Consider the following 22,389-nt stretch of genomic DNA (forward strand, 5'->3'; position numbering starts at 1 on the left):
AAAAATTATTGGAAGAATCGTCTGAAACGCAAAAAGAACCCGCTCTTACATTACAAGTAACTCAGCAAGCAATTTCACATTGTTTACAATCGTGGAGAATGATTCAAAAACAAGAAAGTTGGGTTCCATACGAACTGAAGCCAAAAGACATTGAACGTCGATTTTGCATGAAAATTGATTTTGCTTTTTGGAAACACTTCAATGGGAAGTTCCTTCCCATCTGCCAGACTTTGCCCCTTCAGATTATCATCTATTCTGGTCGATGACACATATATTCCGTCTCAGCAGAAATTTACATCATATGAAGAAACCAAAAAATACGTTAATTTGTGGATATCCTCGAACGGTGAAGAGTTCTTCCGACGTGACATTTGAATGTTCCCAGAAAGATGATAAAAAGTAGTGCCTAGTAATGGAGAATAAAAAGTAGTGCCTAGTAAAAGATAATGTACCGTGTTCAAAATAAACTGCTAATTTTTCACAGAAAATGGCAGAAACTTATTTGTACTTCCAATACATTCAATATATTTTCTATATAATGCAGTAGTTGTCTGTAAACATTGTTGAGACTTGGTTCAAATGTTTTCAATATCACTGTGATTAATGTCACTCTTTATAATTAAAAATAATTTAGAGGTAATGTGCAAGTAAAATTAAACATATTAGTGTCAAATGCATTATTCTCGGGAGAGATGAATACTAGCATATAATGTGAAATTTAAACATTTTTATGGGTAACAGAATGATTATAAAACTTATCAAAAATGACCACGGGATAAATATGTCCAAATTTGTGTGCCACTTACACAGATGAATGATGGAGAAAAAAAAAGAAGCTCAGAAAATATTAACTGTTAATATGCAAGATGAATTAAAATACACTTAATCCGAAAAGATCAGGCAATGCCAGAAGAAACTACTATTAATAAATATTTTGCTTCCTGATATTTCAAATATTTTATATTTACAATGAAATGGGCCAGTACTATTAAGATAATATAAATACTCTAATAGTTGTAATTTTTTATTTAAAAAATTAAATGCAGTTTTGATTTTATTTTGAAGTTGCTTATGCATGCAACTTTAAAATACAATTTGGAAAGTATAATAATTATGCTTATAACACAATGAAATACTGTTACTGCACACGTTCCTTATGAAATGCAGCAAAAAAAAAAAAAAAAAAAACGTTGGGCTTCTTCACCTTTTTTACCAAGAAAGTTGACTACAACAAGCTTTTTAATAGTTAACTAACACTTTCACAATTAGCAAATAAGTACAAAAATATCTATGTAATGTTCTCTAATTGAATAAAACAAAGAGAAACAAATTTAACGTGAGAGAAAGCTACCAGGTTTTACTCCAAACTGATTAAAGGTCAATTTTTAAATAGAAATTATTCATGGATATTTTGCTGTAAAGGATTTGTTATCATACAAACCACTTTTGAATACCTTTAGGGAATATAATTGCTTCAACTGGTTCAATTCTGCCATCACTGTTTTTTCCAAGTCCTTCCCTAAATCATGAAATGTCTAATGAATTAAAAATGCCTAATAAGTAAAAAAAATTTTTTGTAATGAACAGAAAAAAGAATTATTCTTAAATAACAGGTGCATATCCAAATTATTCAACAAAAAATAAGCACTTTTCAAGCACTCAAATAATATTTTTAAGCACTTAAAAAACACAATTAGGTAGGATTGGAAAGTTTTTGTCAATTGAAGGCTTTATCAAGTTTCAACAGTCACGTCAAAAAATTAAAAAAAAAAAAAACTTTTGTCATGGTTTTTGACAATTGTCAAAATTATTGAATCATGTAAATCGAATGGCGTCTTCATACGCTACGGACTGACGATACGCCGAAATAGATTGGGGTTGAATTATTGTGAAAACGTTGAATAGAGCAATGTGAACAGCGTCTTGCTGCATAATTCGTAGCGAAAATCAACATGGTAAAAGAAAAATCTCATTTTGGAAAAGGAAAATTAAACACTTTTTAAAAACACCCAATGAAAAAAAGCACCTTTAAGGACTTTTAGAAAACGAAAATAGAAAATAAGCACCTCTAAGCACTTTTTAAAAACGCTACACACCCTGAATAACTATAAGAAATACAAATTAATATTTTCAAGTGATTTAAAATTGAAACACATCATAAAACTAGTATGACATGATTTAACCAGAAAAAAAATTCATACTTACCCCCAAACGTAGCCCATTTTTGCCATCAGTTTAGAACCAATGCCCTAAAATTAATTAAAATAATACTATTAGAGCATACATAAAATATGCTTTAAAGGATTATTTTATAGAGTAATTAAAAAAAAATCAATAACTCGAAAATTAACTAAATATGAAAAAAAAGCTACTTATATGGAATGTAGTAATCTAAAAAAATTTATTGAAAATATTTGTAGTACAAATATACAATAAATCATAGGCTTTGTTACACAAAATTGATTATATCAACAAGATAGAAGTCAGCTTCAATTTTCAGAAATTTTATCAGACAATTACCATTGTGGATTTGCAGTAAAAACAAGCCCAAGATGTACAACTTACTCTAATAAATTTAAATTATGTCTATTTTATAATTGAAAAACTGGATAACGCTTCTATGAGACATTTTAATGATTTTGAATAAATATCTTCATACATAAGGAATAGAAAATAAATATTACAGTCGCCTTTATTTCTTGTCTGCAAGATGGCAATTTGTAAAATCTATACATTTCTATATAAAACACTTTGTGTTATAAGGTTTGCCTACTTGGCATTTTAATGTGCTATAACGTTTACTAATTTTAAGGCTACTCATCAACGTTTCAAAGGTTCAACTTTGCACTTGGAACCTTTTTCCACTAAATGAAATACCTTAGATCAGAGGTGTCAAACTCAATTTTGCAGAGGGCCATATATTAAATTTAGAATATGTAGGCGGGCCAGATTCAAATTAAAAAAATGTACTTAATTTTTATAAAATTTTATTTATTTAATTATATAGTATATATATTTTTTTATATTTCCAATGGCAGACATGAAAGACAAATTTGTAGCTGAGAACAATATAAAAAAAGAACAAAAAACGGGAACAAGAGTTACAAAAAGAAAGAGTCTATAGGTCTGTAATAATGCATCTCGCCCGCCAATAACGTTCCCACAAGGGCCCAGGAGGAAGTGCAGGGCAACATCTCAGATGGTTAGCGACCATTTCTTCTTGTAGATTACATAATGGACAAAAGGGGCTTGATAAGATTTTGATTCTATACAGGTGTTTTGATAAACAGTCATGGCCAGTGGCAAGGCGAAAAAGGGCCACAGTTTTTTCTCTTGGCCATGACGGAATATCTTTAATTCCTTCCAACCAGTCCTTATTTTTATTTTTTTCTTGGAGTTTTGCCTCAAATGTTTTTCGAAGAGAGATTTTTATTAGCCTTTTTGGGGTATGGAAAGGAACTGGCTTAAGAAATATTTGTAGAATCTTGGTGGCTATAGTATATAATATACTGTTGTTAAAAATCATATCAAAGTTATAAAAGAGGGTAATTATTTTGAGCTCGAGGATCCAGACCTCGACTTCTTTTGTTTTGACAAGCTCATTTATGTCCGGTTTCATATTTGTTGTAATTATTTTAAGAATTGATTGGAGATGTTCATTCGTAAGTTTTGTGCGATGTTTGTTCCTATTTATTTTCATGATGGAAAACATCTGCTCACATAAATAGGTGCTACCAAACATGCACAGAATGCATGCTTTTTTAATTCCGGGTAGTTATCCAAACTCTTGAAATATTGTGCATAAAATGTAAGAGCGTTAACCTCTTTAAATTTTTCTTTCAAAATACTGTCCTATTGAAGATCTATCAACTCCATTTGCAAATGAACTGGTGCCTGTGAAGCTTCAAAATTGAATGGATTGTTGAAAATTGGGAATTCCATTTCATTCATTTCGTGAAAGTCTTCAAAACGATTGATGAATTCCGTGATCAGATTTTGCAGAAGTTGAGAATATTGATCCAATTTTTTTTTGGTTCACTGTTTAAATGAGGGAAATGATCCAAACTTTGATTTTTTACCTGATTTTCCCACAGTCTCAACTTTGTTTCAAAAGCTTGAATACATACAGTGAAATCCCACAAAATTTCTTGATGTTTTCTGTTTTAATTTAGTTACAACGCCCGAATGTTTGCCAGCCATGGCAGGAGCGCCATCCGTAGTTGTGCTGCTAAGTATAGTACAGTCTAGTTCATATTCTGCTATCAAATGCTCAATTGCAGAATAAATATCATTTGCTGTTGTAGTACCTGTCAATGGAACGCACTTTAATAATTCTTCAGTTATTTCAAAGTTACTGTTAATACCTCGTATAAAAACAGCAAGTTGAGCTGTATCGACAGTATCAGTGCTCTCATCAACAGTCAGTGAAAAGTTTGTAAATTCTTTAATTTTCTCCTTCAGTTGAAGAACCAAATTTTGAGATAAATAATTTATTCTTGAAGTAACAGTGTTTCTTGGCAGCGAAATATTTTGAATTATTGACTTTTGAAATGGAAATGAAACATCAGCAACCTTCAACACACAGTCTTTAATAAAATCACCATCAGTGAAAGGTTTTGATCTCTTCGCGATTTCTAATGCAATAATAAAACTTGATTTCATGGCATCTTCGCTCTCGGTATTAGCTTTAATAAACATCGATTGTTGACCTTGAAGTTTAGATTTTAAAGATGACAATGTGTCCATTCTTATTTTTTCAGTGCAACAATCGAATTTTGATTTATGATTTGTATCATAGTGTCTCTTGAAGTTAAACTCCTTAAACAGTAACTGTTTGATTGCAAATCAAGCACAGTGGTTTACCTTTCCATTCTATAAAAAAAATTGCAATTTCCCAATTAGACTGAAAAACTCTGCACTTACTATTAACTTTACGTTTTCGTGCCATTATGCCAAAATCATAACAATTATGGAACTCGACACAACAATTATGGATATCGCACGACACAAGCAAATGCACAATACCTTCACAATCGCTACTTCGCAGTACAACTAAAATCCTTCTCCAACCGTATTGCTTCAATTACTCGACTCAACTGACTCACGTCGCGCCGACCACTCTTTTCATATCGATAAGGAAGGTTCTAGTCTAGACTCGAAGCACGTGGAGGATTCCTCTTGTTGCTAAGAAATGGCATTACTGTCTATCTCTCTCGCTTGTCTAGGCACGCGTTAGCCTTGAAATTACTTATAAATGTAGTGTGCGCATTTTAAAACTTCCGTAGAGGAATCGAGTGAAGTCTAAAAGCTCTAAAAAAACATGATTCTTCTTTCTGTGACACATTGCAACGCGGGCCGCCCGGGGGCCGGATGTGGCCCACGGGCTGTATCTTTGACATGACTGCCTTAGATTATCTCCTAGTATGTACATCTAATAATATCTCTTTATATTCATGATTTCTCCAAATAAATCAATCTTGCATAGTCAAATACTCTCAAAAATCATAATTTTTTTCAAAAATGTCAGTTAGCATCCTTTTCTACGAAGATTTCCAATTAGTAAATTCTTCAAAAGTAGTACATTTCTACAAAGGAAATATTTTTATTTTAGAACATCTTAAAAAAAGGAATAAAAACTAACCGTAGTATGTTGTTCCCACTCTCCCATAGCAGATGAACCCACCTGCACACTGTAGTTAATTTCATTTGAAGCATAACAAGAAGCACCATTTGGACTTCTGAATTCAGCAACACTTTCTGATTCTGAGGAAGAGCTTTCACTACTACTAGTGTCATCATCTGACAAAGCTAATTGGTCTATAAAGGATAAGATTAAAATTAATTAAGAGTAAAGTTGACAAATATATAATTGAAAATGAAATTATAGCACATTTTAATAAGGCAAAATAAAACAAATTTCAAAACTAAAATAATACTAAATAAAAATTATATTAACTTTTAATATGAAATGGAAACATCATTCATTACTTCTTAAAATTTAGCTTCTAAGACAAAAATTAAAGGCAGAAAAAGGATACATGTTGCTAAGATAAAAGTTGGAAATGAGATATGGTTTGAAATTATAAAAGAACAAGAAATAAGGTTAGGACTAAAAAGAATTTTTTTTTTCATTTTCATATGAAAAAAAAAATTGTATTCTTTAGAACGAATTAATCAAAAATAAAATTTAAAAACTAAGGAAGCTTTAATGAAGCACATTATTTATGCACTGAATATAAAAAAATTTATTTTATTACGAAAAAAAAAGCATAATGACATCTATGGAAAGGTGATGTGTTGAAAATTATGTTAATTTTTACCCGATTTTTTATTTGCACCAAAATACATGGTTAATATACATACGTAATATTTTTTTAATAAAATTTCATATGGGTCCTTACATTAGAATTAAAGAAAAGGTAATTTAATTATTTCAAAATAAACTAGTTGATTAGTTTGAATCAATGTCATAAGATGTTGTGTACATAAAACCTTTTAAAAAAGCATTTAAAGATTAAGTACTTTTTAAAAGTTCGCTAAATTAAATTATTCATTAATACCAAACCGAATCAAACTAAAAAAACTTAAAGATATACCTTATGATCAATATATGTAAAAAGGAAAATGGATTATTACTTTTAAAAATACATAGAAAAACATTTTTCTTTAGCAATATGTTTTTTAAAAATTAATTTTATACTGATATTATACAATCAGATCAAACTTCCCACACTAATCTTGGCATCAAATTTATTTACTCTTTCTTTCAAAGAAACTTTGAAATTTATGTAGATGAAGGTAAACAGATTCAAAAAGAAATAAAAGTAAATAGTTGAAATTATGAATAATAAAAAAAAATTAAAAAATTTTTTTTTACATAAAAATGCATGAACATGATGCAAATACCCTTCAGGTTTTTTAGTTCAAAATATTTTAACAAAATAAATAAGAAAGATTACTAATACTCTTGAATTAATTTATATTAAAATTAAAGTGCCTTAAAAATATTCCAGCTTATGTCATTAGTAATAAAGATATAGATTAGTGATCATATAAATGCAAAACAGGCAAATGACTGGTCTTTCTTTCCCACAGAAGAGGATTTGTATTCTTTTAATGCCATAGAAATAACAAAAACTATTCAAGTACACCATGAAATATGATTCAACAGAGGATACGACACCAACCAACCAACTGGTATTTTTGAGCTTCCTTATATTTTACTACTTTTACTTTTTTCAATCACACATTTCCATCTGGCATCATTTGTACTGCACTGACCGAATTCTGGCATTTTTGATCATCATTTATTTACTGCAGTTTTTCAAAGACCAAATTTGTTCATTTGGTTATTGTGAAATTACACATTTTTATCACGGGGAGGGATATGTGTCAAATTAAATAATTCAATTTCATCACATATTATAATAATCTCAAAATTAAATGAGTATTTAAGAAGAAAAAATTAGACTAAAATTTCAGGTGGATAACAGAAAAATGCCAATAAATATCGATACAAATCCTGAAAAGAAAATAATTCTTATTTAAATACTTACTAAGTGGTAGAAGATCATGAGCATCAACTGTTATAGTATCACCTGAGTCACTATCTTTAACAAAATATTTATGGTCCCCCAAATAATGTTCAACAACAGCAGTATGCCACAATCCATCTTCATGTTTCACTAAACATCTTGAATCTCTATCTACATCGCTGGAAGCAAAATAAATAAATAAAAATTTGAACTAAAAACAAAACTGGTAGAAAAAAAATGCCTACAACTGAAAAGCCCTGATAGTACAGTGGTTACTATGTATTATACTTATTTAAATAAAAAATAATGGGAAAAGATTATTAATAAGTTGAGTAAATTTTTGCATTTAAAAAAAAAAATCAAATTTATCAAAAAGAAGGAAAAAAATCAAACATAATATGTTAATCAATTAAACTGAATATGAGTTTGGAAAAATAGATTTTATTTTATTTGCATTTTTTTAAAGTTTTTGAAGTAATAATTAAAAAGCATATAAGTGTTCAGGTATACAGATTTAGAAAAATGTATTATTGTGAAATACTGCAATTTTCTCTGATTAGTGAACTAATATTTTTCCCCAGAAAATAAATATACTCCCCAGCCACTGACTACACTTCTAATATATATATATATATATATATATATATATATATATATATATATATATATATATATATATATATATATACATATATATATATATATATATATATATATATATATATATATATATGTATATGTATATATAAGAATTAAGGTGGATTATTAAACATAAATAATTCATGATTTATTATTTGCATCTTCACATGAAATTAAAGAGGCATGTGTATACAACTTCCCAGCAATACATATTTCTTTTCAAGGTTAAAACTTTCCTTTTTAATATTTGGACATTCTAGGAAGATGTATTTCCAACAGGAGTTCCAGCCCTGGTTTTAAAAAATGTATTTAATAAGTTCTAAAAATTATTATCTTCCCTTGGCACAACTGTTTTATTCTAATGCTATTAAATCATTGCAGAAATTTGAAGAAAAATTTTTAAACCTAATTTCTAGAATGTGTATGATTTATAAATGTTTCTTTTCTTGAGAATATAGCATAGCCCCTAACAGCATATATTTAGCATAGCCCCTAGCTATAATATTAACATGGATTATTTTCTTTTGCTAATGGAAATAATATATATAGTACATGATTAAAAATGGTTTCTTACAGAAATTATGAAATTTAGAAATCGTTATTTAAGTTCATTATAAAATGGTTTTTGAGAATAGATGAACTTAATCTTTGCAAATTACTGATAGTTCATATTTCAAATACTTTAAAAATATCAAACTAAGAGTAGCCGTTTGTTAAGATTGGGAGCAATATTTCATTACATGCATTTAAATTTCAGAAGAAAAAAAAAAAAAAAAAACAGACACACCTAATCCCCAAACATATTAAGTATAAATAGATGAATAAACAACCTCTTCAGAATGCAAAGTGATACCACAGTAAAATAATCAATCAAACATTTTGATTTAAAATAAATGCATAAAAAAAATTTAAAATAAAAAATTCTTGTTTTTATTCTTTTTTTCAACAATTTTGTATTGAAAAATATTTGGAAATACTTTTGAAATATGAGTTTCTAAGGCTGTTTTTTATCAGTATCTTTCATATTTGGACTATAAAAATTAGCTTTCTTTTAAATGGAAGTTAAATTTCAATACTAAATATATAGCTTGTTTAGTTACTATCAAAAACCTCTCTGAGAGTAACATTTCTAAACCATATTTTTTTGTCAAACGGTATCTGAACAACTTGTTTTGAATTATGATAATGCAATTTTAAGCTGATTAGATTTCAAAACAATATATTAGGTTATTTTACTAGAATTATATCAAATGCCTCAACAAAACAAACTATAGATAGGATGACTTATAAAAAGTTTTTGAAGAAATGTTTTCGGAAAAATATAATAAAAAAAAGGTCTCTGATAAAATAACTTTGATTTATATCCATGAGAAAATCCATCTTTCAAACCACTATAGCTAGAATGATATGCCTTGCGTTGCTTTCGTCACAATAGCCAAGTACATGCAGACAGACAATTATGCCATAAATAAAAAAGATATTTGTGGTTTGTATCACAGAAATAGAGAAGATTGTTCTGATTTCTAAAAGGCATTGAACACTGAATACCTAGCGCTCAGTTGCACTTGACTGTTTTGGTATGAACTCTCGACTATTTTCCCAGAACAAGTAGATAAAATAACATTTTCAATTCATAAGTCATTTTCACAGGGAAATCTCCATGCATTTCACTCTTGAAATTTAGACTGAGTGCTTATGATAAAGTTCATAGAAATTTGAGTATGAGTACAGTGAGTGTTAAATAATATTCATTAACCCCTTCCTTCTCGCTCCCGTGAAAATGACGGGCTGAGTTTTCTCCCGCTATTTCTTGCTCCCGTGATATTGATGGGCTGGAGTGTTCAGTAGTAACGCGCCAAGAAAAATAAAACTAATTCATTTCTTTTGCCCAGAAAACATTTTATTTCTCATTTTACACACCTGATGGCAGTAACAGGATATTTTAAAGGTAATTGTAGATAGTTAGTATATTTTAAACTAGTTGCAGCACTAATCAAATACGTAATACAAATACAAAAGCCAAAAACATAGGCACTTTTATGACCGTTTTCTTGAAAATTAGCCGATCGTTAAGGGGTTAATAGTGGAACTTGTGTTGTTTGTCTATTCCTGCCTCATTTTCTGCTGGTCCTTAAAAATCACCTAAACAGATAATGTTTAATAATCCCGGACTTCACATTACTTTTTTTAAAAAGAAAATCCAGCTTCATATGCTATTCTAACAGATCACGTGAATGTATTACGTATAAACGTGAATGTATAAAGGACTATTTTCATTTACCAAGCTCATACAAACTTTTTATGAGTATTATTTTTCTTCCCTTTTTTACTTTTAAGAAAATTGTTTACTAGATGCATGCAACTTTTCTTACATTCTTTCTATTCTGTTTTTTTGTCTGTGAGAGGGGAGTTCCCCCTTGAGTCAAAATCAGAAGGGTGGTGGGATGGGCAAAGTACAAAAATGATCCAAGAAGGGAAGTTTAAATTGTAAAATTTGCAATGGAATTTTTTCCAGCAAATTTCAACCTTTGAATCTTGGAATGACACACTAAACAACTGGTTAGGTAATAATTTATTTTTCTCAATTGCAAGATGCTTCTAATGAAATAGGTTCTGGAAGCTCTGAATTTGTTTTGTATAGTGTTGGACTATAAAACTAAAATGCATTACTAATGAGTTTAATGAAGTTTCTTGTGGTTATACGCTACTCAGCATCCATGGGAAACACTGGCATGTCTGAAAATTTTCTGAAGTTGCTGATGCATATATCAACTTTACATCATATCTGATTTAATGTATGTTTCCGATGAAGATATGCAAAAAATATTGTAGGATATACCCACAACTGAGCAAGAGTTTGAAAGCATAAAAACATTTGTGATTGTAAACCATTAAGCAAATAATAGTAAGTATTGAGAGGGTTCAAATTGTATCTAAAAACAAAAAGATTACACATTAGTTTTCTATCTAGTAAGTGTCAATTTTTAAAAATTAAATTATGTTTTTTTAAACTGATTTTACGTTATTCAGCTTTGTGCATTTTTCTATTCTAGTCTGACAGAAAATTGTGGGTTTCACTGTATATTTGCATAGTAAATCAAAAATACATAAGTAAATAGTATAACTATAGACATATAAATCATTGCATGTGACATTTTATAACATAACAAATGTTGAAACAAAAAACTATGATCGACAAGGTTTTGTGCAAAATTAAAATAATAAAAATATAATTGCAATCCACAAAATTCAGGCAACATTTGAAATGAAAATTAAATCTAAAAATAATTTCTTTATAGTAAATAAATAATAATGTGTGCATAAAAAAATAATATTAATAGTTTTAACTCACAATAATAAAACATAATATTACCTATAATCAGGAAGAATATATTCTTCTAAATCTGAATATTTGATACTATATCCATGAGAATACCTGAAACAAACGACATCATAATTTTTATTAAAAAAATAAAATTGTATTAAATACATCATAACAAATATGTAATTTTCTAACATAACATAATTGTAAATAATCCAATATCAGCTCAGAACAAATTATTACCTGCATCTGTTGTCATGAAATTTGCAATGACCGTCCAAAAAATATGGACAAGGTCTCATTTCTTCGCAAACAGGGTTGCAAAACATCACTTTTACCTGAAATAATAAATACTTTTCAACTATAAACATATAAAAAAATTGAAGAAATTATGATAATGTAACTGATATGAGAGTGATAGATACAAAAAATTAATTTTAAAGGTATAATGATACAGAAGTCCTACCCTAAAAATAAATTCTAAACATTTAAAATGTTATTTTCAACAGTATAATTGAAGGTTCTTCCTTTATGTCTTTCATTAAACTGAAATAAAAATCTGTACTTACTTATCTTAGTATATTATCAAAATTTTGTTTTGTTCAAAAATATTTATGTAATACCAGGGGTCTATCTAGGTTTTTCTGAGAGGTACCTATTTTGTGAAAATGTTGACATAATTTGTGAACAATTAAAAATTATATTAAAAAATCAACACAAAAATATGGATTTATCGTTTCTTAAGGAATAAAAAAATAAAATTTTAAGAAAATGTATTTTGTGAAGCTACCGTTTTTCCTAAAGTTGAATTTGTGAAACTACCGTTTTTCCTAAAATTGAATTTGTGAAGGTACCGCTAAATGGTAGTAAATTCGGCTTGGACAGACCCCTGAATACGAAAATTTAAAAAAATTTCTAATTTAAGCCTTGTTTTTAAGCAAAACTGATTAAGTTGTAGATATATACACATATAACAGATCAGAAGAATTGGATAAAATAATAATAAAAATAAAAGAATTTATACTGAAATAAAAGAATTTATATTGTAATAAAATATTTACTTCATAGATTTTTAAACAGTGTAAATTTTACAGTATCCGATAAAATCTTTGTTTGATATGAATTTTAATGTTTTTTTTATTTGATTTTAAACTTAAATCAAGCTTGTTATTTTCTAAGAATGCATTAAGTTTTGCAATGGTAAATTTTTAAAAGTAAAAGCATCTGAGTGAAATAATGGGGACAGATATTAAAACTAATATAGCGTGATTCCACAGTAGTTAAGGCTTTAAAGACTGGGGTGTTATCTCGACTGAAGCTCAGCCAAATTCAGTTCAATAGTTACTAGCTTGATTGAGTCTGCACTATGCAAACCACATTGCATAGTTCAACACTAAAATGCATGGTCAACAACTGGAAGTTTCAAGAGTGCTTTACTTTTTTTATTCATTTATTTAAAGAAAAAATGCAGATTAGTTTGCCTCCCATTCTATACTAAAAAACAACAATAAATAAATTAACAAAAATCAAAAATTCTTTTAGTTCAAATGCAGCAGTATTCCATATTTACAATTGAACATTTCAAAGGTTAAAAAAGAATGTTACTTAGACAGTAAGAGAACTCATATTACATAGAAAGTATACAAATAAAAATAAATTGCTTTCTAATTGGAAACATTTATTCTAACAATTGTTTTGAAAACACCATTTAATGCTTTTGAGCAGTTAAATTTAAATTAAACAAGTTGTTAAAATTTGAGTGAATTCATATTACACATTTTAGTGAAAGGAGTTTTAAATACTAGTAATGAGAATATCAGTCAATCAAGTTTTTTATTATTTGTTTACTTAATAAGTATAATTTTTTTTAGTTAATAATAATTGGTTTATTTAATAAGCCCTAGGGCAGAATTCTTTCAGGCTTTCTGCGACATACCTCTGCAGCACTAATATCCTTCAGATAGATATTTAAATAATAACCAATACACATGCTACTAATTTAAAGTAACAGAAGTATCAATTTCAAAAAACAATAAATAAATAAATAAAATTTTCCGGAAATTTTTTTTTTTAATTGAATGTGTACCGTCATTCGGGGCTACTTTGTGCAAATTCGAATTTGGCATTTTTCAAGTGCTGCTATTCAGTATTATGTTTATTTCACGTTAAAAATGTGTGGAATTTGAAAATAGAAGTCTCTTCTATTACTACAAACATTTTTTCGAATTTTAAAACAATCTCAGAGTGTGTTTCGTTCATCCAATGCCAACAACTTTTCGAGGACGTCGGATGTCGAAAAGTGTGCATGGAAACTTTAGCTGTGAAATGCAAAGACGTTGATAAAAAAATTGTCGTAAGTGCAAAATTTTTTATTTATATATTAATAAACAATTATATCATGTTAGCGTTAAAAAAATTTGAAAATTAATAATTATAATATTAATATTAATTTATATAATATTAATATTAATTTTGGGGCTACTTTGTGCAAAGTTTCATTCGTTTTTTTTTTCGACAGAAAAATGGTCAGACGTTATAAAAAAATACCTGGAACAAGAAACTACCATGATTACACTTTAGAAAAGCTACAACAATGTTTGCAAGCAGTTGTTGGTGGTATGTCGATTGCAGAAGCTTCTCGGAAGTACAAAATCCACAGAAATACTATCTCTAATAAAATTCACAAGAAACACGTGAAACTTGCTGGTAAACTATTATTTTTCTTTTACAAAGATTTTTCTAATGATTTAATGAAACGATTTAACGCATAAAAATATATTTTATAGGACATCGGTTAATTTTGACAGAAACTGAAAAGCAAGTTCTGTCATGCTCATTCAAGGATGTTATGTTCAAATTTAACAATATTATAAATGTTAATGAATATGTAATAATTATTATTTTTAAAATTTCATCCATTTCAATGTTTAAAACTGTATATGGTTTTCTTTTGTTTAAACTCAAATGTTTTGAAATAAACATTCTTTTTAAGAAAAAATTCTTCAAAAAAATAGTTTTTTTAACATTGAAAATTATTTTCAAACTAATATCTTTACATATCTTGATGTTTTTGTCTTTAAAAATGTCAACAATTAACTTTTTTAACAATTTTATATCAATATTTCACTAAAAACATGATTATTAAACTGAATTCCTATCGCTGCACAAAGTAGCCCCATTTGGGGGCTACTTTGTGCAAGGTATGTTTTGACTTATTATTCATAAATAGTACATACAAATAATGCCAATATTTATCAAATTCACTCGTCTGAGTCCAGTTATGAATATAATATCGACAAATTTTACTAAAGTTTGAATTAACATAGTTTTTTTACATGTCAAAGTTCAAAAACTGCGAAATCCTGCACAAAGTAGCCCCGAATGACGGTAATATTTTTTATTCTAATATTATAGGCGCAGGAGATATTCTCGCATTTTGTAGAGGAAAAATATACTTATTATTTCCTTTTCCTCATTTTGTATATTTTCATCACATAAAAAAAAATCCTGAAATCTGTAGCTGTAATTACCGAAACGGCGAATGATCGACGGTGAAATCAGGAGAATCTGACACTTCAAAAAGGGGTAACTAAATGCGTGTTTTATTTTGAGATTCAGTTGTTGCCATAAATAATATCGTATTAAAAATATAGGATTTCAAAAGTTATGTGGAAATCAATAGTAAGTACTGCGTAAAAAATAGGATAAAAATTTCTACAGAAAAGAAAACTAAATTTTTAACCTTATTACTCTTTATTCTCAAATGAGAATTGAAATATCATAGGCATTTTTTTCCCATTCAAATTTGCAAGAAAGGCATCTTTTGAATGAAATTTTGAAGAAAAGATAAAATATTTGGAAAAATTCTGCAGAAAAGAAAACCAAAACTTCCCAAAGGAAAAAATCGCTGAGCAAGAATCCTTCTGCAACAATGATTCTGGCACAGGGTTAATAAGTATTACTTTTGTAATTCACATTTAAGTTTGCTTTCATAGTTAAAACAAAATTAAATAAAGCTAAATTAAGCATATTTCTTCAAGAAAAGGTTCCAAGTTGAAAGACTCCACAACATTCTTAGGACTTTTCTATAACTTAATTTCTTTCATTAAAATAATGAGTTTGTTGAAATAAAAATTGATAAGTACCGATAACAAACTATTTATTTTTAATCATTATATTACATTTTTAATCAATGTACTTACATTTTGTAAATTGGAAATATAAGTAGATAAGAACAAATAAATACGTTTTAAAATGTTTTATCATTTTAGTAACAGTTTACTATAAAACTTAGAGTTTTAACTCAAAATTGTCCTGGTTAAAAATTGTCCTTTAAAATGAATAATTAAGAACATCATTTATATTATTAAAATAAATATAATTTTGTTCCTTTTTTGAAATTCATTCCTAAAACAAACAATTTAATATTTTTCTTCAGCTTTTTCTTCAAATTTACGATTGATTTAAATATGATTTGATTCATTTTTATACTTAATATACACATCATTAGCGGCCTTTTTGTGAGATATTTTGCACTTATGGCCCCTGTTTAATTGATCATCTGAAATTGTTTAAACAAGTCTAATTTTATAATTCTATCATTTTCATTTATATGAATATTTTTTTTTGTGTGTGTGAGGTTTCTTGAAAAAGGAAGACTACTGCCCTATATTTAAATTCATCTCTGTGATAAAAAAAATTCAACAAAAACAATGTTAGCAAGTTTCAATCATAAAAATGAAATGTTTATAATTGTATAGATAAAGTTTTAAAAAATTTTTTGTTTACATAAAAGCACAACTACATTACCATTACATCTTGAATGTCATCAATATCATCTTCTAAGTCCGTAGAAAAAATTATTGCATTATGGTATCCAATTTCTCCACGTTGGCTTCTGAATGGAGCACGACACTTGTTGCCCTCCATGGAAGACAAAACTTTGCATAGCTCATCATGAACATTTTGATCACATTTACTTTCATCTTTATCGGCAGTTTCTAACTGATTTATTTCTTTCTGAAAAAACTCAAAATAATTTGATGCTTATATTTCAAGCTCAAAGTTTTGATGAAACTGAAAGCTTTTGTACAATATAGTCCAATACTATCTTTTGATTTACTGATTTTTTTAATGTCTTAACTTTCTTTAAATAACCTTATTTTTCTGTTTTTAGTCTAGAAAAACTTATAATACTGTAACCTTTCATCTCTGAAACTCAGGAACTTTATACAACTTAAGTTCTTCATACATTTTATTCTAATTCTAGTTTTCAATGTAACATTTTTGAGTTTTTAAAAGCCTTTATTTTATTAATTTTTTGTGTTCCTAAATTAATCCAATTAAAAACCACTTATTGCCTTTTTTAAGGTTAACACAAAAGTCAATATTAGCAATGAAAGGGTGAAATCAAAACAATGTCTAATTTTAGTTAAATATTTAAAGAAAATTTTAAAAGAAATGACACTAATTAAAAATATTACTTAAAAAATTGCTTCAAGTGGGAAAAAAAAAACTATTATTGGAGCATTTTAAGAAAGAAATTGCAGGCAAAAACAATTTAACATTGACAATATTACATTGCTCAAATAACATAACATAAAATACCATAAGTAAAAATTCCATAATTTAATGAAGTTCAACTTTTAATTGCAGTTTTAAGTGTGTAAAAAGTTAATTATACCTGAAATTGAAGAAATTCATCATCAATATTTCCATGACTTGACTCTTTAGAGTCATTTTTGGCAGATACAGACTCATTTACACCACCTGAACAAAAAATATTGTAGTAAATCTTTTAAAATTAAGATACAGATTTGTATACATGATTACACAGAATAAATATAAACACCTTACAAATTGACAATATACATTCATTAAAATCATATATAAATTTTTATACTAAAAATAATTCAGATCTTCATAAAATGCCACATAAATATATCTAGAAACAGTGATAATAATTGTAGAAATGTAATAAAAAGTACTCAGAAATAGTAATAATTCATTGAAACCTGTGTTACAATTACTCCTATAATATGAACGCCTCTCATTATGGACTTATTTCCGCGAATCTTCTATGAATAAATCATAATGTGCCCTCTTCGCAAAGCGGACACTCCTGCAAGAAGATGCAGACAATAATTTATGACCACAAATTATTATATTCAAACTCTTCAAATAAAACACCACATTTTCCACATTAAAAAAAAAAAAATCCATCTTACCAGTATTTTTTACCTTATTTATAACTAAAAATATTGTTTATATTGCTTTATCTATAACTGAAAATAACTGTACTGCTAAAGAATCAATCATTCTCCTTTCTCTTTGCAAAGGAATGAGAGAAAATGATAGTGCTCATGTGAAACATTTTGGACAGAGGCATCTTTAAATTTGGACCACAAAGATAATAAGATATTGAAATATAACAAAACATATTGAAATATAAGAAAAAATCTTCTTGAAATATAAAAAAAAATACTGATGTATGTGTTAATAAGAAAAATGATTGGTATTTATATATTTATGAAATCTGGCAACAGATTAGTACTACTACTTCAACTTCCAGATATGAAGCCCGTTCTCTTCTTATTTTTTTTATTTATACAATCATCACTCTATTTTGTTTCTTTTTACACAATGCTGAATAAACAGTTAGTTTAACTTTAAGATTTTAGATTCAGTTAATACTTGTATAACTTAATAATTTTTAAATCTGGTTATAATTTAAAATCAGAAAACTAGTGTATCCTTCCCGTAAATGGACAACTCTCGTAAGCAGAAATTTTTTTTTTTTTTTTAATCCAAAGAGAGCATGCTTTAAAGAGGTTTCAATGTAACTGTATAAATGTCTCTAAAAGTACTCAAAAAGTTTTCTGTACATTAAAGAAATTTCTTAAAATATAACAAAAAATCTGGTTATAATTTAAATCAGAATATTAGTTTCATTTAAAAGCATAATTTGAAAATATTTCAAAATAATAATAATAATATGAGGTGTCAGGGGTTTGACAAATAATGCTGCTCTCACCCTGAATAAAAAAAACTCTGGTATCATACAATAACCTTATCAAATATATGCAAATATACTTATAGATTAAGAATACAAATATATATTTAAAACAGTGTAACAATATATACTTGATAAAAGTATGTTAATTAAATTTTTATTATTAATATTTTTGATATTTTGTGAACATGCATTATTTTAAGTATAATTGTTTCTTTCATTACTATTGTTTAGTTTTTAACTTATAAAATATCTTGATTATTAAATGTAGTTAATAAAATTACTCCAACACATAGTTGCACCCAGTGTTCTCCCTAAGTCCTTCTAAAAGGGCAGCCTATCCTACCTGCCCTTTGAGCCCTGTAAATGCACTCTCTTTGTAAAAATAAGCCCCCATCCCTTAAAAACACTGACTTTTTCCTTAGATTCCATTAAAAAAATAACAACTCACAGTTTAAATAATAATTACACACTGATAAAATTATAGGTTTAATGATGATAGTTTGCTTTAGTTTAATGCTTTACTTTATAGGTTTAATGCTGATTACTATAACAAATATTTACTTTGATAGGATTATTCTCAACTGGTTTAATTTTTATGTTTCTCTTTTTTTCAGGAGGTATATTGATGAATTTTTTAAGTGATTTTAAATTCTAAAATTATTTTTAAAATAAATACTTTATTTTTTAAAAAAAATGCTCCTTTAAATGTTCATTTTTTAATAATTTTAAGTTTAAATTATCGATAAAAAAACTCTCAAATGCTTAGGTTTGATTAAAAAAAAAAAAAATTTATTAGGTTTATATATGAAACATTTTTTTAGTTTACTTTTTTAGAAAAGAATTTAAACTCAGAGTTAGTCTTTTAGCAGGTCTTTAATTTTATAAACTATGAATTTTTCTCTTGTTTTGATAATGTGTGAAAACTACTTTTTGAAATATATACAGAAAATACATGATATAAGAGGGTAATTAAAAATTGTTGAAGATTAAATTCAGCTATTACATAATATTACACAATTTGATAAATTTTTACAGTGTTAAATGAGTGCCCTTTCAAAACTGAAAGTGCCATTTTCTGTGAGGAAGCACTCTGCCCATTTTTATTCCTAGAGAGAACTATGTTACATCATTTATTATTCAGGATTACCATTAATTGATTTTAATAAATAATTTTAAAATTCTTTTATCATAACTATTCTTAAAGTTGGAAATTAAATTTCTATTAGTAATTTTGATATTATTTACTTTATTTTTAGTGCCTCCATAATGTAAAAGTAACTGTAAAAATTCCATTTCAAACAAAAATGTAAGAACCTTTTATGATATAGGATAGTCTGTCTACATAAAGAACTTCTCTCACCACAAAATCACAGGCGGTCTGCTGCTATGGAAACAAAGAAGGGATCTTAGCAACAGACCAAAGAAATACGATTTCGCCAAAACCTGTCTAAAAATTGTAACTGAACACTTTTATTTGAAATAGTAAAGCTTTGTAACCATATGCATGAACACTGTTCTAGATGAATAGCAAGAGATCTTTTTACATAAAGACATAAACAGCCATATATATTACCTATTGCAAAATGCATAACATTACTACCAACTATTTTGTTAAATATGTAGAGTTTAATTTTCAGCAGAAGTTTTGTCATGGAGGAAACCAAAAAATCTAACAATTTGTAAAGATCGAGTACAAACTTGAAAATTTGTTTTGTTTTTTCATCTGGCTTATTTTTTATTTATAATACACACAAAACAGATGAATAATTTAGGGCTATGTTTCGTCTTTGAGTTCTGTAAAAAACTTATTTCTACAATGTCAATATAAATCAGATGTCTCTAACCACAGTTAAATCATTTATTCACTGGCATAAATAGTTTAGCAATTTTTTTACAACCCTTAAAAATGGAATATAATATCATAATTCATTATTTTTGATGACAACAAAATGAGATAAATCTGACCTTGCAATAAAGTTATTACTTCAAAAAGTTTATTTCTGAGGTCAATCAGTTCAACTTTGCTGTCCCCAGTGGCAGTCTTTATAGCATCTTCAACAGATAACAACTATGTATAAAAAAATATTCATTTAGTAAGAGAAACTAATTAACAATATATATATATATATATATATATATATATATATATATATATATATATATATATATATATATATATATATATATAGTATAATATAATATAAACAATAACACACAATATAAGAAAGATGTTTCTAATAAAAATATCTGTATTGTTCTGGAAAATGGAATTATAAAAGCAGTACAAGGTGCCAAAAATAAGACTTACATATATAGTGTCCCTGCAAGTGTCTCAAAAGTGAGAGAGTTATCTATACATAAAATAAGAAACAAGCTAGAATAAGAAAAATAAGAAAAACTTGATGCAATAAGCGTAAAGGTTCTCTTTAGGATGTATTTTACAACAGATGCATTTCAAAATAAAGAATAATTATTCTACTATAAAAATTATGCTTTATATTGCACAAGTGCCCTAAGAATATGAAATGGAAATGAGTTTAAAATGAAAGAAGAAAACAGGATACAAATTAACAGATATAAAGTAAAATGAAAAATACCTAAAAATAAATTGACTAATCTAGCAGTTAACAAAATTGTTAAGAAGAAAAAATATACATGTATACATACAGGAGTGAAACTTATGACAGTAAAAGCTTTTATGTAAAATGGTTCTACAGTTACTCTAGACATGAGGTGAAAATGTAATGTACTTATATAAAGTTATAATCCTATATTCTCAAAAGTAAAGTGCTGATCGAAAAAAATATCACTTCTAATAAAACCTATGGAGACAGTATTACTATACACAATTATAATACATTATTTCAACAAAATGTGTTTAAAATTATTCTTTTTATTAATATAAAATAAAGACTTTTAAATTGATAGCATGTTTCCAATATTACCAGCTTAATTCAGTATACCTAAAAGTAAGAAACATTTATAGCTATCTAGCTAGGTTTCTATATACTATTTTTCTAAACTTCAGATAAATGACAATAAATATATCATTGGTTTGCTTAGATGATGTCATATTAAAATTTGTTACATTATTTAAGAATTAAAATTATTCGTCATTGAATTTGAGAAAATATAATAATGTAAAGTCACTAGAATTATTCCTAACCTAAGATACATGCAGGTTGAGATTCGCGTTTTGAGGGATGTCTACAACTACATCAGAAATTGCCATTTGTTACTATTTTTATAATTTATATGGAAATGATGCAAATCCATAAGATATTTAATAAAAAAAGTAACACACCATTTAAAAAAATTTTACCTGCTGTTTATACTGCGATAGACTAATATCACTCATATTTATAAATATTATAGACTGCAAAAAAAAAAAAAAGTGCAAGTATTTAAATTTAGATAACAATAATCGCACAAAAAATACCCGAAATACTAAGCTAAATAAATGTATAATTTTTTTGCTTCACAGCCTTGAAAATTTTAAGCATATGTTCTATGAAAATATAAAGAAATCAAGGTAAGTTTCAAAAATATACATTAAATGATTTTTTTTTTTTTTAACGGTATTGTTTATATTTGTGACCGTGGTATTTGGCTGCCTACATTTGCTCAATTATAGAAACATTTTTCCATATAACGCTTTGGTTGGTCTCAATTGGGTATAATATAAAAAAAACACAACTACTTCCACTTAGTAGGAATAACATTTACCATGACGCAATGCTAAATTCTATGCCACTATCCACATAAATCAATTATTAATCAAAAATCGAATATCAATTACTTTTCTTTATAATGCAATAAAAATCTGTCGAGCAGCTATTTAAACGATCAAACACTTCGTTTGTTTATTTGTGGCTTGA

At 27.2% G+C, this 22,389-nt stretch overlaps 1 protein-coding gene across 3 annotated transcripts in view; it reads right to left on the reverse strand.

Moving 5' to 3' along the window:
• Positions 1–22,136, reverse strand: part of LOC107441229 (zinc finger CCCH-type with G patch domain-containing protein) — a 37,915-nt gene extending 15,779 nt beyond the window's left edge. The window contains exons 1-10 of one of the 3 annotated variants that reach the window (XM_016054406.5): positions 21,834–22,136; positions 20,477–20,579; positions 17,180–17,265; positions 16,306–16,515; positions 11,740–11,834; positions 11,548–11,610; positions 7,557–7,714; positions 5,642–5,817; positions 2,206–2,249; positions 1,455–1,519 (exon numbers count right to left, since the gene is read on the reverse strand). In XM_016054406.5, coding sequence (XP_015909892.2) covers positions 1,455–1,519; positions 2,206–2,249; positions 5,642–5,817; positions 7,557–7,714; positions 11,548–11,610; positions 11,740–11,834; positions 16,306–16,515; positions 17,180–17,265; positions 20,477–20,579; positions 21,834–21,869 — 1,036 coding nt within the window. In that variant the 5' untranslated portion in view covers positions 21,870–22,136. Of the gene's footprint in view, positions 1–1,454; positions 1,520–2,205; positions 2,250–5,641; positions 5,818–7,556; positions 7,715–11,547; positions 11,611–11,739; positions 11,835–16,305; positions 16,516–17,179; positions 17,266–20,476; positions 20,580–21,815 lie in introns of all 3 variants that reach the window. The other 2 variants (XM_087157775.1, XM_087157777.1) reach the window with 2 other exon arrangements.
• Between the last annotated feature and the right edge of the window lie 253 nt (positions 22,137–22,389).

This window comes from Parasteatoda tepidariorum, chromosome 1 (genome assembly GCF_982258835.1).
Source record: "Parasteatoda tepidariorum strain Cologne lab strain chromosome 1, Ptep-v5.0, whole genome shotgun sequence".
Lineage (NCBI taxonomy): Eukaryota > Metazoa > Arthropoda > Arachnida > Araneae > Theridiidae > Parasteatoda > Parasteatoda tepidariorum.